Source organism: Micromys minutus (assembly GCF_963924665.1).
Source record: "Micromys minutus genome assembly, chromosome: 2".
NCBI classification, from domain to species: Eukaryota; Metazoa; Chordata; class Mammalia; order Rodentia; family Muridae; genus Micromys; species Micromys minutus.
In genome coordinates, this window is record NC_137971.1 from 41,823,655 (window position 1) to 41,842,499 (window position 18,845).

Sequence of the window (18,845 nt, forward strand, 5' to 3'; positions counted from 1 at the left end):
TGAGACAGTGTTGCTGACTTGGAGAAGAAGCAGCTCAAAAAGAATATTAAAAAAAAAAAAAAAAAAAAAAACTCCGATTTTAACTGCAGGACATTTCTAGCCAGAGGCATCCATAAGGAAGGGTGAGTGAAGGGATTTCTGTATAATGTACCGCACAACTCTGGAGGCTTTAGCAAAACCTCCCACAGCTGTAAGAAATAAAAGCATAAGAATCCAGAGAAAGAGGCAATCAAATGTACCTAGTATCCAATGCCTGTCATCAAATAACACGGAGGCTGAAATGTGTCGCAACAGATAACACACTGAACGCAGCAAAACTCTCCAATCGAGAAACATTTTTGAAGAAAACTGCTTTTGAACTCTGTGAAGTTTCTAAAGGTAGAAGAGATAAGCAGGGGCTGCAAACCGAGAGGGGAGGACGCCTCCTGATTAAAGAGAGTAGAGAGAAATTCCATTGCCATAGCAACTTGAAGATACACAAAAGAAAACATCACGTCCTTAAAATATGCCTGATGATGAATAGGCAAAATCTTTCAAAATATCTTTAAAAAAAATATATGAGCAACTCTCTTTACAAAGAGCAAATCACACAGGGTGACTCTCGGAGTTTTATTTTTCAGATAACAGGGTTCGTTTACATAAGCCCTAGTCCGTTTACGTGAACCAGCAGTTTGGGCCAAAAGTAATGACCAGAAAATATGTCTACTGGAAAAAATAAATGTTGGTCTCAACAGTTTCGTTTGTGCTTAAGCAGTAAGTGAGATAAATGAATTTGCCTTGTTGTCCCCTTTTCCAATGATGCATTTAGTCGGAGTGATTCCTTGGATGCTCAGTATGAGAAACAAGTCTAAGGAGCCTACTGAGGAAGGCAATGTCTACCCTAACCCACCCTCCTCCTAACAGAGGAAGCAGAAAACAGGAGCTCAACGACAGCGCTCAGACTATTCTTCAGCCTTGCCCCCGTGCTGCAGGACCCTGCTTCAGAACACATGGTAGTGGTTTGTTCTGTCCGTGATTAAACTAGATGTTCAAAGCAGCACCTCAGAGGCTGTGCTGACAGTGACTTGGGGACTCCTTATGTGATGGATGGAGCACTTTTTTAACATCTTTTTTTTTTCTCCTTTATCATATTTGCTTATTTATGCATTGAGTCAGCAGAAACATGCAATAGCACGTGTGTGGACATGAGAGGACAATAGTAGAAACTGGTTCTGGTTCTCTTCTTCCATCACGTGGGTTCTGAGGATCAAAGTCAGGTTGTGAGGCTTGGGGATAGGAAACTTTTCTCACTGAGCCAACTTGCCCAGATACAGAACTCTTAACTGAAGGGTGTGAGAAAACTGTTGGTGCTCAGCTGGGGGCCACATGAACATTCTTCTTTTTACATTTATTCATTTTTTTAGTGTGTATGTGTATGTGTACGTGTGTGTGTGTGTGTGTGTGAGAGAGAGAGAGAGAGAGAGAGAGAGAGAGAGAGAGAGCGCTGTCAGAGGACTTGTGGGACTCTATTTTTTCCTTCTACCATGTGGATCAGTCATGTGGCTTTAGTGGCAAATACCTGACCTGCTGAACCATCTCAGCTCTTCTTACTTTGCATGACAGTGAACTAACTTCAGTCCCCTAAACACACTGCCTGCCCTCTGGTTGCTGTAACTTCTGCCTGCATCTGCATGATCGCTACACCCTGTGATTCATGGCTTCAAATAAAATATAGCACCACACAGCTGCTCAAGCCTAAATGCTGGGAGACCTTATTCCTTCTCCCCTGCTCTGGATTTGGTCAGTCAGCTCTCTCCGTGATTCAGAGACAGGCAGCAGTTAATGGGGGACAGTGTCCTGCAGGAAAACAAACAACCCAAAAACTCCAGTGCCACAGATGGCAGCACACACCTGCAGGCCTAGCACTGGCCAAGGCAAAGCAGGAGGATCGTGAGTTTGTGGCTACCCTGGATTATATAGCAAAACTCTGCCTAAATAAAATAAAGTTAGTAGCACATATACCACAATTGAAATGATTGCAGTGTCAGCCCTGTTTTATCAGCCAGGTAGACAATGCCACGCTGCTATATGACTTCCCAGCTCCTGACATGCTTCCCCCTTATGTAAACTGCCCAGGTGCATTAGATACAATGAATTCCTTCTCCAGGACACAGCAGTCACATAAAGCTTTCCTCTTTCCATTCACAAGCAGACACAGTTGCGGAAGAGGGGGGTTGGAGCTAAAAGTAATCTTTCTAGTATTTTTTTTCCTTACCACTTTATTTTTAAAAATGAGGGATACATTTACAGATTTTTAAAGGCATTTTGGCATAACATTATATGAACAATTTTGTCAGTACTTAATTCTTTTAGAGGTTTGATAGCATGCATAGAAATCCCATTAGTTACCATAAGCATGTAGTACGTGTAGGACAGAGCGTAACATGGAAACAGATTTCTTGTTGGGTGTGGATTAAGCATAATGGTCTGTAAATACCAAAAATTGCCACAAGGCTATTATCTTAGCTCTTGGATTATTAATGATTTGAAGTCCAGGTGTACCACATTCTGAGAGGGTGCTATACATTCTTTTTTTTCCCCCCTAAGAAGAACTGAGGCTTTCATTTTTCTTTTTCTTTCTTTCTTTTTTTTTTTTTTTTTTTTTTTTTTTTGGCCTTTGTTTTTCTTGAGCTTTATATAGTCTGTGAGTTGTCTCTGGGGTGTTCAGAGCTTTCTGCGGTTAGTATCCAATTATCAGTGACTGCATATTATGTCTGTTCTTTTGTGAATGGGTTATCTCACTCAGGATGATATTCTCTAGATGCTTCCATTTTCTTAGGAATTTCATAAAGTCATTCTTTCTAATAGCTGAGTAGTAATCCATTTTGTAGATATACCACAATTTTTGTATTTTTAAGGTTTAGGCAAGAATATAGGGCAAGCGTGCCCTGCCCACAGAACTAATGACCAGTCACATCATCACTGTTCAAAGCCAGTTGTGACAGTGTACCAGAAACCAAGGGTCTTAAAACCCTCTGTTCTGAAGAGTAGAAGTCTGAAGTCAGGGGTCAGTCCCTTGTAGGCTCCTGACATCTCTTAAGGAGGTTCTTACTGGTCATGTTCCTGCCCCTGGTGGCTAATCACTATCTCTGGCATTCTTTGGCTTGTCAGTGCATAACTCACCCATACCTCTGTGATATCGCATGCTTCTTCCTTCTGTGTCTCGGATCTGTTTCTTCAGATAGCTTTTTTTTTAAGTAGAAATAACCTATTGGTTTTATGTTGGTGCCCACCCCCATCTTAGTGACTTCATCATAACTTGACCCTAATTAACAAGAAAGGTCCCATTCAAAGGTTCCAACATTAATTTTGGGACATATGATTGAGGCTCTGAATTATAATTCAGCTCACAATAGTCTCAAGTCATATCTACTGTGTTTACCTGGTTTGAGACAAGGTCTTACTGAGTAGTTCTGGCTGACACAGACCTTTCTATGTAGATTAAGCGGCCTCAAACTCTTCTAGTGCTAGGATTAAAGTGTATGCTGCCCAGGAAGTGGCATTATCAGATGATGTGGCCCTGTTGGAGTAGGTGTGTCACTATGGGTGTGGGTTTTAAGACCCTCATCCTGGCTCCCTGGAAGCCAGTCTTCTCCTAGCAGCCTTCAGATGAAGATGTAGAGCTCTCAGCTCCTCCTGCACCATGCCTGCCTGGATGCTGCCATGTTAATGGACTGAACCTTTGAACCTGTAAGCCAGCCTGAATTATATGTTGTCCTTATAAGAGATGCCTTGGCCATGATATCTGTTCATAGCGGTAAAATCCTAACTAAGACATTCCCCAAATTCATCCCCTATGCTATAACATAGGATTCTCTCTAACTGTGAACTTAGCAGTGGCAGGTAACATATCTACCAAAAGTCTACACTGCCCCCAAGTATTGCATAGAGCCTTCTCAGTCAAGCCACTGAGCTTTTCAGTATGCTCACTTCTGTCTCATTTCCTCAAGCCTGACACCAGCCCTGTCCTCCAACTCCTCCAACCTCTTTTCCATCTACTCTCTTACCTTTCACATCCTTTAATTTAAAATCCTTCAGATCTCCAGAGTGAGGAATGTGGCATATTTCTTCCAGAAAAGTCTCCATGGTTTTCCTTCCCTCTGTCTCTCTTTCTCTAACTCGTCTTTTGGTTCTCAAGCTTTACTTTCATGAAGGCATCATCCCATGGGTTTTGTTACTATGCATTGACTCATGTGCACCTACAATCTATTCACTTCTTAGAACTCTGTTTCCTGTTCATCGTGTTGTTAATTATATGATCACATGACATACCACATGAGCGTATGAGCACATATCTTATAAGATCTTTTTACCTGCTGCATTGCCCCCAGACACTGAATTCCACACTATACTAGGAATATAGGAGACAGCCATAGCCCTAGCATATAGATGGTAGGACTTAAAATATATCTGTAGGTCAGTGAGATGGCTCTGAGTTGTAACCATGCTTACTGCCAAGCCTGAGTTCGACATCTGGGACCCCATGGAAGTGAAAGGGGAGAACCAACTTCTGCAAGTTGTCCTTCGTCTTTTTCTTAACACCATGTCCCCAAATATTAGTTCTTTGCTGTTCCCCAAGTTTGAATTTTGTTATTACATTCCTAATTTATTTACCTCTGATCATTTCTTCTGACATATCTTTCTCTAAAACATGTATCCAAGAGTGGTACATGAAGTCCTAGTTGAGTTTGTCTGGATGTAATAGTTGTGAATGTTCCAACAGGTAAATCGGTCATTCCCCACACAGCACCCACAAGATCCCTACATTTCTATTTGCAGATCAAATCACATTGGGGCTTTTCATATAAAACTCACCATTAGTAGGTGAATCTCTTATCATAGCTAGTGGTATATCCCAGTGGTGGCTTTTTTCCTGCCATATATTTATGGGTTTACTGATCAGCAAGGTGGAGGGGGTGGGGGTGATAATGACTATTTGGTCTGGTCCTGCCATGCCTCTCTTTTGATCCAGTCCAGCCCTAGTGGCTGCTACCATCAACTTTTCTTCTTCCTCCTTTCCTCCTCTTCCTCCTTCCCCTCTTCTTTTTTTTTTTCAACTCTTGACTCTCCCTGAGCTTCCAACCCTCTTGATGCTCCTGCCTCATCTTGTCAAGGGCAGGGATTATAGTCATGTACCACTGCACCTGGTTCCTATCGATGTTCCTTAAATAGGTCAGATTCCCTGACCTCTGTCTGCAGGATTTCCTGTAGCTAGCTCCTGCTAAAATTCCAGTCTCTAATCAAACAGTTAGTTCTTGAATGACATTTTCTCTCACTAGCTCACTGAGGTGAAGGCCTCTCTTCTCTTCCCACATCCTCTGTAATCCTTATCTGAATGTCTAAATGCATTTGTGAGCTTTCCTTTTTCACAAGTACCAAGGCAATCTCCTTAGTACTGAACATACAGGAAACAAAACCTGTCTTCATGAAGCTTGCTTTCTACTGCCCAAGTCCTGCATTGGCTGAAAAAAAAAATGGTTATATTTTACTTGCCTCCTGATAATTAGCTGCTTATGAACAATTTTGAAAAGGAGCATGTTTTATTGCATGATTCAGAAACAGGTTACTAACCAGACTGAAATGTAAGCTCCGAAATAAATGACTAGATGCGAGGACACACGGCACAGTGAGTGAGCTGTGTAAGGTTCAACGTGTACATATCTATTACTTCTGCCTGTTAGAGCTCAGGAAGCCTCGGGATCCACAAGGCCTTTGCCTGTCACAGCAGTCCATCCCTGGAATTAGAGGACTTGATAATACCTGGAGTCCATGGAACTCTGGACCCGCTTTCTGCCATCATTTGTAGACAATTATTTTGATTATTTATTCTGCTCTTCTCTACTACTGTGTCTCTCCTGGGGGCTGACGGCCCCTCTGTCAGATGCACAATTTGCATTTCTGCCAATTCAAATATTTATTCACTGTCCTTGGATGCCAGTGAGGACAAGATGATTGAAAAGCATCATCAGTCCCTCTAACCAAATATTTTGTATTCTAACACCATTAAACCTTCCAGAAAAGCCAGCAAAGGCAGAGCTGTCAGAAGATCTACTTTGTATTTTGGATGATATTTGAAGTAATTCTAAGTACAAGGCCAATTTGAATTTATGTATCTCTTAGTGCTGTCTGGCCCTTATAATTAGTTACACTCTTTGGGCATATAAATCTCTTAACCAATCTGTTATTCCTGGTAGGCTGAAGACTGTCAGGGACTCCCCTGTCAATGTGACAGCATTGTGTGATAATTAAATACAAATTTACTCAGGAAGAATATACATTATTGACAATTTGCTTAATTATCTCTCTAAGCAGCTGAAGTATTGATTTCTTCCAGAGCCGCTTCTGTCCTCAGAGGAAACCTTGGGATATCTCAGCAGGGCAGATACAGTAGACAGGATAAAAAATGGTTAAAACATTCCTGGCCCCGAGGACAGCTCCTGTTGGTTAGTGAGTCTGGGTCAGAGCCAGCAGTAACCCTATTTCCCAGCCATCCACTTCCTTTGTAGAGTCCTATCGGAAAGATAAACATTTTTAAGGGAAATTTTATCTGAAAAGTTTATATAAGCATCTGAGTCAGTTTGGACCCCACCCCTAGGAAGAGCACCAGTGGTGGGGAAGTTAGCAAGGGCTGAGGGACAAAGTGGGGGATGAAAAGGTAGAAGAGAACATGGGAAAAAGGAAGGATCAGGAGCAAAATCAAATGACACCTGACTAGGCACATCTGTGGAGACACTATTTCAAGTGTGTGATGGAGCAGGATTTATTTTGGGGAGTGGTATTGGACGAGTGAGTGCATGTGATATTGTATGTGTGGGTGCATGTGTGCCTTCTCCTGTGGTGTACATAGTGGCCAGAGATGTTCAGTATGTCTCCCTTAATCACTTCTCGACCTCTTTATTAAACTTTTAAAAATATTATCTTAGTTTACTTGGTGCGTGTGCATATGTACTTGTGTCCCAGCCTAGACATTTTCTGTCTTTCTTGATGTTTTGATATTATTTGCAGATTGAGTTTTTGTGCTTTTAAACAAAGACTCTCTACTTTACCAGGCTGAATTCAAGGATTCCTCCTTTCTCGGCTGCTGAGTTTACAGGCACACCCCTTGACACCCAGAATCTTCTTTTCTTAATTTCTTTTGTTTTAATAAATGTTGTGAGATTTGTGAGGAAAACGTGGACCTTTAACACATGTATACACACAGATTGTGTTTTGACGAAAAGAGATATAGCTATAGATATAGACACACATGCATGCATACATACATACATACGAGTACATACATACATACATACATACAAGTACATACTACATCTTTGAACACAGCTATCTGTTACTCATTCACTGGCCTGTCAGAAAAATGTTCCCATGTTAAATACCATTGAGAAAGAGAATGCCAGAAGCAACCTGCTGGCTCAGCTTACCTGTGCATTCGCATCTCTTTTGACAAATGAGTTTTCTGGTTGTGTAGACACACAGACAAAATTTTCATCTGGAAACGTGTTCCGATAACACCATGTAGACTAAGACTGTAGGAGAAAGGTGAGGTGTGGAGAGTTCAATACAACCATATCACCTAAACACTTTCTTTGCTAACTGTATTTTCACTCCTCTCCTGACATGAAGTGCTAGGTGAGCAAGTTCATCAAGCATAAAGAGTCTATCCATAAATGAGAAAGAGGTAGAAGCCAAGAGCAGAGAGATTTTATATATGGGCAGATGAATGAGCCCATCAGAAAGCCGTGAATAACACTAAGAAGCCAAATGTATAACATGGGTTTTGTTCATGGTTAAATGGGAGTTCAGGAGTTCAGGTGTAACATTCAGTTCGATGGAGTCTAAGCCTCTGGTCTCTGAAGGCAAATGACTGCTAAACACACTCCAATAGACTGCTGAATAAACAAAATGTACATTCACATCCACCTTTATTCTAGCCTCTTCAAATTTCCAACATAGGACACTTTTTTAAATGTGTGAAAATATTCATGCACTAGTACATAATAAATGCTGTTGCCTCGTAATGGATAGTTTATACACAATAATAGTTTTTTTTTTTTTTTTTTATCCAATAGGGTGCTCAGTGAAAAAATAGAGAGATTACCCACTGTCATTCCCATTGTTGGTGAAGCTGTAATATGACTGGAACTAGAAAACTAGAAAGTATAAGTGGAGCTAACTTTCATCTACTACTTACCTGAGTGTTTGCGTCACTGGCCACGTTGATCACAAGATCCCGAAGTTCAGTAGAGTCTCAATGATTAGACAAGGAAAGGTTGGGGGGAGGCATTGATCTCATCGGGGAAAAGCAGGCATCCAGCAATGCTTAATTATAAGAGAATAGATGTTTTATGGAACACTTACAGGTGTGGTCTAAGAAAGTCATGGTGGAGGTAACTTAAATGACTAGCACCTAAGAGAGTTGAAGACCTAGGGCTCCCCTAAGGATATAAATTTCTGTGCTCTTTAGTCTTTCTCTTGGGTAGCATTAGTAAGTAAAGCCTCTCAGTAAGAGAAAACAACTTAGATTTCAGCAAGAAGAGGAGGCCAAAGAGCCAAAGGAAGGATAAGTGAACCCTGACATAAATGCCTCATGTGGTCAATTCTCCTTAGGTGAATAGTTAATCCATGGCTAAATCATACATATATTTATAATAAAAGATCACTCCTAAGATACCACATTTCTTGTCACACTTCAATAAGAAATAGCCATCCAAGGAAAAAAATTGAAAAATCAAATTATAGCATTTTAACTTATGTGCTTTCTTATAGAACCTAAAGTCTATGTAATTTGTAAGTATATAAGTTGTAAAAATAACTTGACCTTCCTTAAATAGTTTTGAATCTTTAGCGATCCATCTCAATTTAAAAGATCCCCCTTTTAAATACAGCTTATATGACCCTACTTGACTCCCACTCGATGAGAAGGCTGTGAGCACAGCAGAAAACCAAACCTCCCTAGCAGAGAACATCACTGACCTCTGAACATGCCCCACTGTTCTTGGAGACAAGAGTTTGTGATGAAGTCCATGGATAATCATTCCCAAAAAGTACAGTCAAATCATGACCAAAAGAATGGTCCAGAGCTCTCAAAGCAGAGCGTACAACACAGCCTGCCCATACCTAGGAAAAGAAGACAATTAACCACCATCTTCTCTGGAAAGGGAAAATAGCTCCTGTCTTGAATAAGTTCTGCTTGTACCTTCTCAGCTTTGTGGGATGTGACCAGTTACAAGCCACTAACTTCCTGATAACTTTGCTCCCAAATGTCTGAAGCTTTTTCTGAATTCTGACTGACCAATGCATGCACTCACCTCAAAACTTAAGATCAAATAACCAGAGCTCTTTAAACATCTGACCTTATGTAACATCTTCCAAGACAGTTAACATTCTAGCTAGTTTATATTCCTCTTTCCCCTCCCAATTTCCAGACAACACGCACTGAAAGCCAGCATTTGAGCAACCCCACCTTACCATTGAATACTGAATTGACTAAGGGTTACCTTCTCGGTTTAGGGTTGTTTACTCTTAATCCAACAACAGCTGCCCCTCCATGGTCAAGATAAATCATTTAGCCCATCTTCAACTTGTAGATTTTCTGGGGTGGAAAACAACTGATAATAAAGGGAGAAAAACAGAACAGGCATCCACAGAAGCCTCAGATCTGAGCCTCTGCATTATTCATGTGTGCAAACTGTTATGAAGGTGGACAAATTCTCTGTGCAACCAAGCTGGAAAAGTCCTTGCACTCACTTACATTGGTATGCACACTTCTGAGGCTTGGTTCTGTTTAACATCTTCATGAGTGACTGGCTTAAAAAAGCAGAGAGAGAGAGAGAGAGAGCATTAAGTTCCTAGGTGGGAGAGATGACCAGAACATTAGCAAGCAGGATTAGAATTTCCCAAGCCCTTGCAAAATTAGCAAAACTGTCAGAGTTAAGTATGTTCACTGGGACAGGCTGGGAAAATTGAGCTTCCCAAGGTACAGGTAAGGTGGGCTATAAATAATATGAATGCAGAAATAGACTCGTAGTGGGAACTGAACTAGCCATGGTGTCCACTGAGAACTCTGTATACCTGAAAGTATATTCAGATCCCCATTCTATAGAGTATTAAAGGAGAAAGCATCTTCATCGGATTTCCAAGGAGGCCAGGGAGCCTTTCTCACCAGCACTTAGCTTCAGATTCTTGAGTCTACTCCATTAGCCTGATTTTAGGCTCATTTCATCAAACTGTTTTAGTTTACCTTGTTACAAACTGCATTGATTTAGATAGTAAAAACCATTTTATTGCCAGAGCACATCAACACAGCCTCCTGTATAATGATCTCTTCCTCCTTGGCTGGCCTGGAACTCATGTAGACCAGGGTAACCTGGAACCCACAAAAGATCTGCCTACCCCTGCCTCTGAGTGCTGGGATCAAAGGCCAGTACTCCCACGATAGACTACTTTGGCTTTCGTTCAACCCTTCTAACTAAACTTCTATTATAAGGAACTTAACAGGTAGTTCCTAAACACATATGGGTCTAATCATACAAAGAGAAATGAAATGAAAACTCAAGCAGATAATGCTACAGCCAAAGCTTGCAAACTTTCCCTGTGATGTGACAAAGAGCCCAGATTTGGGTCTTTGTTGTAGCTACTTATTGCTGATATTGTGTGTAGGGGTACCCTAATATAACATGAGACAGATGTGGGACTGGTTCTATAGTAGTCTGGAGTTTCCCAACTTGTTTTTCATTTAGTATTGGAATTTTTATCTTTCAGAGAGTCTTAGCAGGCATCTTGTCCAACTAGTTCATTTTACACCTGCAAAATCCAGGACCTAGAAAATGTGATGATTTTTAATTCAAATTCGCAAGATATTTAAAGCGGTATTAAAACCTCCAAACTAGAAAAGGTATCCCAACTCCAACATTAGTGCTCTCGACTCAGTTAACTATCATTAGGCTGTTTCCAGAAAGGTCTAAGGATCCGTACCCTAATGTCTGCTGCAGTGTCTTAGTACAATATTTAACACATGGTTGAAGTGACATCTCTCACTAGGCAGGGTCAAGACAAACCTATGATTAAAGACTTGGGGTGAGGCTGCCTCTACTCTGAAACCATAAGGGTTTCAGATAAGCAGAAAGGTGGCCTAGAACAGTTAGTTTAGAAAAGATTGTTTTTCCATTGAGTTTAAAGGGTGGGGTAGCTTTAGTTTAAACTGATGTCAAAGTTGCCTGAAATAAACTGAAGTTAAAATCTTCATGTTCCAAAGGGAATCATTTAGGGTGAAGTTGTTCTTTGTGTCCTCTGTGAATGGAAGGAGTAAGGCTGGGTTGGAGGTCATATGGCAGGACAGACTGCCAAAAGTACCTGCTTGGAAGAACATGAGGCCAACAAAGGCAATGGAATCTCCACGGGAATCAGATCAAAGGGTGGCACCTTTGGGGCAGTGCAGGATATAGACTGAGGGTGGTGACCCTTGTCAACAGCAGCTACTCGAAACCTTGTTCTGAGCCAACAGGGACTCACTGAGACACCACAGCCAATGAGAATAGAAAGCTTCTTCCAGAAGCAAAGCACAAAGTAGGTGCTTATATGGAGGAAAATATTTGTTGAGATTTCAAAGGAGACTCCCCAGTCACACTCCTTCCTATTGGTGGGCATCTGTAGAAATGCATGAGAAGCCTATGTCTCGGGGTCAGAAGCTGGTAGCTCTTTTCAAATGTGTATGTAGACATGCAACAGAGCCAAAATGATCCTGAACTTTATGTCTGCAGTGCTGGGGTCCAAGGCCAGGATCTGTCCTACATAAATACTCTGGCTCTGAACTAAGCTCTCAGCCCTGAGAACGGGAGGTTCCTAAAGAGAATCAGGGTTGATCTGGAATTTGAAGACCCAGTAGCCTAAGCCTATTTTTCCTTGAAAGTTAGGGCCAATTTTTTTATGAGAAGTCTCATTTTACTACCTTTGGTAAAGATAAATTACAATGTGCTTTATGTAACTAATTAAAATGGTGCAATCTGTTCAAATATCATTTCTGGGCAGTACATTTCATAAAAATATTCTGGGAGATTAGTTGCCTCCAACCACAACTTCTCTAAACTCCATTTTTCCAAATAACAAACTTCTGGCAATCATAAATTTTCCTTATTGTAATTTTTTTCCAGATGATCCAGGAGCTTGTACCTCGTGTGCTACAGGATATTACATGTAAGTCTGCCCCTCTTTGCTAATAACACTAACTGTTCTGAAGCTTAAGCATCACTGACTTAATCCTAACTCTAGTGACTAAAGGACAGGGGCCCTGCAACCTGAAGCAACTGTCCTCTGTGGGCTATTAATGAGTGAATCTTGGATTTAGGAGTAAGAGTCCAGATGTTTTCCTGCCTTGAGAGGAAGCCTTCCCTTTCTTGACCCTGGAAGTCATCCATCTTGACGCTGGTGTCTAGAAATCTTGCCACAGGTCACTACCATTCAAATCTTGCTTTGTATTGATGGGCTTTAGAAATAATAGATCTACCTTTGAGGAAGCTGGTTCCCAATGTCTGTGTCCCTAAGCAAAGTCAGTGGTGCCAAGGGAAGCCAGGTGACAATTAAGACACTTACCTCTTAATTGCCTCCTGGGTGATGAAAGGCATGGACCACTAGCTGAAATGAAATGCAGATAGGCATCAGACTAATGCACTCCCATGCAAATCTATGAAAGCCAAGCCTGCATGTTTCAACATTGCCTCTTGCCCTAGCTGCTCTCTCCTCCAGCTTGCATCACTGCCTGTGCTAGAAGAAATACAACACAAACAGAAAAAGACGGTAGAGAAGGGTAGGTCAGACTAATCCACAGCCTGCCTGGGTCCTGTTTGACCACCCACAGCCCTCACATCCTCTTTTCTCCATCTTTCATCAGCTTGTAAGTAACTTGAGATCTACACCGAGTCCAGGAGACTGAAAGAGAAGATCAGGGAGGCTCTGGTGCCTGCTCACTCTACAGCAAAAACTAATGGCAAGCCCGCATCTCCAATTCTGTGGGTCACCACCTTCTGTCTCCATACTGTTCCCCCTAGGCAGGGTCTAAGATCTCAGAACAGTCGATGGGAAGGTGGTGGAAGCAGTGAGCAAGATGGGAGGAAAGGGCAACCCAGCAAGCTGAAGCATCTCAAATGGATGCGCCAACCTGATTTCCTGAGTAATCAATAGACCCCTTGGCTGAAATATTTCAGATTTTTTCAGAAGTATTTCAGATTTCAGGTTTCTTTCTCAGATATTGGAATGTTTACATATAAATGAGGTATCCTGGGGAGAAGCCATGTCTCAAACTAGAATTCATGCTTCATGTATACCAGAGGGACATAATTGGTGCATCATTTTATATGTTATTTAAAAAACAAATTTCAAGTGTGAAACAAAATTATGCAGCATCATGTCAGTTTCTCAAAAAGTTCTTAATTTGGGAGAGTTTTTAGATTTGGGGTGATTAGGGAATGTTATTTTATTTTGTGTACAGAAGTGTTTGTTTGCATTCACTTGTATGTGTGTGCACCAGATGAGGAAGTAGGCATAGGATCCCTTAGAACTAAAGTGATAAATGGTTGTGAGCTGCCATATGGATACTGGGAAACAAATTCAGGTCCCCCTACATGAGCATTCAGTGTTCTTAACTGCTGAGCCATCGCCCCAGGTCCTGTACTCAGTCTTTTGGTTGTAATCTAGCTTCCCTGGAACAGCTGGTATCATCATCATATGATATGTCAAGACGTATTCTGATTCATTTGTATAGCTTTTCCATTTCACAGAGAAAGGGTAAGAGGACAACTCAATGGAAAGGCACTGCCTTCTTTACACAAGGCCCTAAGTTTGACCCGCAGGAGTAGAAATGAACATATTAGAAGATAGTGGGATGATGAAGAAGCCCCAGGTTGGTGATTATAAGACAAAGCTGGGTAATATTTAATGAGTAGAAATAACTGACAGCATATCATCTGCAGTAGCTACAGCAACAAGGGCTCTCATACCAAAGATGAATGGCAGACATGCAGGCATCTCATAGAGAGGCCACAAAAATGCCCCATGAAGAACTGAGGGCTTTAATTTCATTCCCTCTCCCTGCCCACCCCCAACACAAACACAGAGAGAATGACCACATAGGAACCAGTGGAAATTCTACACTTTTTTGCTGTGTTCCTCCAATCCTGTGTTCTTCCAGTCCTGCTAAGTCTTTAATTTGATCCCTCTACATATGCCTTCCCTGCACCTGTTTCCTCTCCCACCCCAATGACGCTCACCAGATCACTGAAGTGTGTGTTTTTTAAAACGCTTTGAGAAATAAATAGGCTGAGAGAGCATGCCCTATAGCACTAAGTCACAGCATGAGATAACTGTTTCAAGAAACACATGTTTACACCATTTCAGGCTACTTAGCATGGACAATGAAGTTGTTGATGAAGTGCTGGACAATATAAGCTGTTAAGAAGGAATTTGAACGTTTTCCCTGATGACTCATCGATGCTTTGAAATTCACCAAAGGGCAAGAGTCAGGTTCACCCCACTGCCTCTCCAAGTGAATCACAACATCTTAGTATGTAATGAACGTAGTAGATCATCTATGCAAGGATCCATATGTACATATGTATAGGCATGTCTTAGCATGTGTTGAGGATGTCAAGGCACTTCCTTGTTATTAATAACCTGGCCACAGACATTCTGGTAGGTTGTATGGACCCAACACTGGACTGTCTCTCACTTTCTAAGAGAACTGCGCAAGCTATATATTCCAACAAACTTTGGCTAAAACCCCAATACTGCCTTTCTGGGGATGTTGGACATTTGATGCTTGAACATCATTTTCCATGTGTAGACATTAAAAGTCAGTAACGTCTTCCCTGTGTGGTTTGTGCACAGATTTGAATGAACTAATACTTAACAACCAGCACATAAATCAGTCTCAGTGACTCTCTTCCCAGTATCCTCCCACAGCACACTCCCATAAAGTGGTCCTCAGAGGTGCAGGAGAAGTAGCAAATATCTTGGTCTGGTTGAGCAGGACAGACCAAGTGCAGATTTCTGACCTCAACAACCTGTTCAGTGTGCTACAGATGAACGATCAGGAGGAGTTCAGATCACCAGCCAGCCTCATGGAAACATGGCATCCTCTCTTCTAGGTTTGAGCGGCATTGCTACAGATCCTGCCCTGAAAAGACCTTCGGTGAGAAGTGGGAATGCAGAGCCTGTGGCACTAACTGTGGCAGCTGTGACCAACATGAGTGCTACTGGTGTGAGGAGGGCTTCTTTCTCTTGGGTAAGCTGAAACATGGTTACCCATAGGGAAGAAAAGGCTGTAAGGGACCAGCATTCCACCACAATAGGAGAACTCCTATGATGGATTTCAGAATCTTTGCGTGCTGGTGTCTAGGGTCCAAAGAGAAATTTTTAATGTGGATTGAAAAAGAGCATTAGCCTGAACTATGTCCTTCTTCACTTAGTATTGAAGCACAGCTCACATTTCACTAATTAACCTCGAGTATCTCCAAGTTGGTGGGAACACGAGTTGTGTAGAAACCATGAGCACTGAGATGGAAAGAGACCTGAAGATTAATGTTCCAGAGCTGAAATCACCTGGACTGTTCAGAGCCATGGCCCTTTTCTTGAGGCCAAAACCTCCAGAAAAGAAAATCATGTTACAGATTCATGTGTACTACATAACTAAACAAAGCCATTGTCTTAGATTTTGATCAACTCGTTGACTTTGTTGGAAAGATAGTTGGGAAAGAATTTTATTATGAGTCTTCCGACTGGGAACTGGATAGCCCAGTGACCTTGAGTGTTGAGAATGGAGAATATTCCAGACAATTTCAGTGAAGCAATGATTCCTGTTTTCTCTCTGCTCACCCTCCTGCACTCCCCCTTCCTCGTGTGTGTGTCTGTTTGGTGTGTGTGTGTGTGTGTGTGTGTGTGTGTGTGTGTGTGTGTGTGTAGTATCTTTGTGGAGGTCAAAGAACAACCTCAGGTTGCTTCCATCTTTTATTTGAGACAGGCATTCTCATTGGCCTAGAACGATCAAGCAGCCTAGATTGAGTGGCCAGTGAACGTTTAAGGATCTATCTGTTTCCCTATCCCATCTCTCCATCACTGAGTTCAAAGGAGCCCTCCGATACTCACAGTGCCCAACTTAAAAGTGAGTTTTAGAAGTCTAAACTTGGGTCCTTGTGCTTGCAAGATAAGCACCTTACAGCCTTCAATAATTCCCTTCCTCTCTCTTTCTGAGACACAATCTCTCAATGCAATCCAGCTGTCCTGTAACTTGCTCTGTAGACCAGGCTGGCCTCCAACTTGTAGAAATCTTCCTGCCTCTGCCCCCCAAGTAATAATATTAAAATTGTATGCCTCAATAATTCTCTCCATAGAATTGCTTTATTTGTAGTTTATTAAGGCTTAGAAGTGTTAAAAATCGTTATTCAAAGCTCGTTACCTTTTTATACATGGCAAATTTATATTTAAAAGGAAAAAGTATTGCAATTATTAATTGAAATAACATAAAGCCATCTTGGTTCACAGATATGCAAAATGTTCACAGACATAAAATGTCCTCTAGTATCTGGCCTCAAATACTGCCAGAAGCCCAGCTGGCCAGAGTCCCTCCTTCATATTTCAGAGTCCCTCCTTCATATTTTTCTCCTGATCTTCCAAAGGTGGCAGCTGTGTGCAGGACTGTGACCCTGGGTTCTATGGTGACCAAGAGTTGGGAGAATGCAAGCCCTGCCACCAGGCCTGTGAGACTTGCACTGGCTTGGGCTACAACCAATGCAGCAGCTGTCCAGAAGGCTTCCAGCTGCGGCATGGGGCGTGTATCTGGTCCACCTGGTCTCAGGTGGAAGGCAAGGTCTGGAATGGTAAGTACCTGCCAGAAGTACCTGCCAGTATCTCCTCTGCCTTCCTCTCTCTTTGGCACTATTTCTGACGAACATTTTGAGGAACAATCACATTTGTTCCAAGACTCTTAAGTCTCAGGGAGCTTGTGAAACTCCCAGGTAGGAAGCTGAAGAATGGCCCATAAAAAGGCACAGCATAGGGGAAGGTGACATTGATCTAATGAGTGATGTGGCCTGACTCCCCTCTTCTCACAGGTTTCAGAGCATCTTCTCATGTGAGCATGTCTTTACAATAAACAAACCTTCATCTCTGGGGCCACCTTTTCAGTGACCATGACACATTGGAACTGACACGCTCTCTAGAGAGCTGGCACTGGTCACTTGGAAGCTGTTCTTCCTAGCTGGGGTGGTAGCACATGTCTCAATGGTACAGCCCTTGCTCAGTGAGGTGCATGGGACTCGGAATTGGATCCTCAGCCTGGGGAAGAGAGAACATTGCCCTCCCAGTCACATACATGGAAAGCCTGGAGGAGGTATGAGCAGGGGAGTCGAGATGTGGGAGCTGGGACTCTAGTGAGAGCTGCAAGTATCCACCCCTCTGGGCATCTTTAGACTTGGCCTCTGCACCTCTGGGGCCCCACTATAGGCTTCCTTCAAGGTAATTATAATCTTTCTATAACATCTTCCATGACTGAGAAGGTTAAAAACCCAAGTCCTTTTCATGGGGGGAGGGTGGTCTGATTGACATTTAGTGACACTATAGAAATATAAGGTGCTCTCATACTTCATAGCAAGGGTCCACTCAGTACAGAGACAGTGGCATCTGTAGGAGGTTACACAAGACAAGGAGGAAGGTCCCCTGCTGGCTTCAGAGAAAGGGTGTCACAGCCGCTGTCCACTATGACACTTCTGCACATCTGACTTTGTTAAGACAGCAAGCAAAAGCCAGAGCACCCCAGGCTGTTTCCGAAACAGAGCTAGGAAAGTGACTCGATCCAGATTGGGATATCTTCTGTGAATTATAGCTGGACCAAGAATGTTGAAAACGAGTTGGTCTGGCATTTAGGTTTTAAGGGGTAGTCCAAGCCAAGAGGGAAACGGTCTGGTGCTGTGTTTCTTTCTCTGAACATCTGTATTTTATCTGGCATCCAGATGATGAAAAGGCACAGGGAGCCAAGAGTCGGAGCAGACTCAATTCCCCAAATGATTACATGTCTCTTCAACTGGACTACGCATTTTGCAAGCAAAAAATCAGACTTTGATTGTTCCCCTTTGTCAGAGCACCACACCCACCCCTCCTCTGACCCTCCCCAACCCCTCTGAAATCACAATGTGATATTTTTGAAAAAGAAGGATTTATTCCTTTTGGGGGCCTCATACTAATAAGGGAATAGGGGAGCAGAGAGAAGGTTTCTTGTGGCTGGACTAAAGCAATAAAGCCAATGGCATAGCTGCACTTTCCGTTTCTGTAATCCAGGAGCTAAGACATGCAAAGCATGAACACAGAGTGGGGACCTTTGCTCACTAAGCAAGGTAAAGCTACAGTGTGCCTTCCCCAGTGGAAGCACCGAGGGCCAGTAAATGGGAAATACATTCCATTAAGTCTGAAGAGGATTGGCACCAATGCCTCCATCTTTCTCCTGCCTTCCTTCCCCCAAAACAAGGTCAGGAGTGTAATAGGAGAGCAGAGGGTTCCAGAGAGCAAGCACTAATTAGCCACACCTTTCAGATGATGGGAAACAGATTTCAGTCATTCTAGGTCAATCCCGAGGAGACCCGAACGAATCATGGAGTGTTTACAAGAGAATGTAGCTGCCTAGGTGGGACCAGCCAGGTCTTCAGCCTGTTGTCTGGGCTTAAAAAAAAAAAAAGATTCGGCTGTAGGTAGGACACTAAGATGGCCTGAGTTCCTTCTCCCACACTGCTTCCAACAGAACACAATCATGTTTGCTTCCCAAGGTC

At 42.4% G+C, this 18,845-nt stretch overlaps 1 protein-coding gene across 1 annotated transcript in view; it reads left to right on the forward strand.

Annotated features, from left to right (window-relative positions):
• PCSK5 (proprotein convertase subtilisin/kexin type 5) overlaps positions 1–18,845 on the forward strand; it is a gene marked incomplete at its 3' end in the record, with an annotated part of 393,680 nt that overhangs the window by 339,796 nt on the left and 35,039 nt on the right. Inside the window, exons 25-27 of the mRNA XM_080912751.1 lie at positions 12,189–12,231; positions 15,177–15,313; positions 16,704–16,904. Coding sequence (XP_080768877.1) covers positions 12,189–12,231; positions 15,177–15,313; positions 16,704–16,904 — 381 coding nt within the window. The remainder of the gene's footprint in view (positions 1–12,188; positions 12,232–15,176; positions 15,314–16,703; positions 16,905–18,845) is intronic.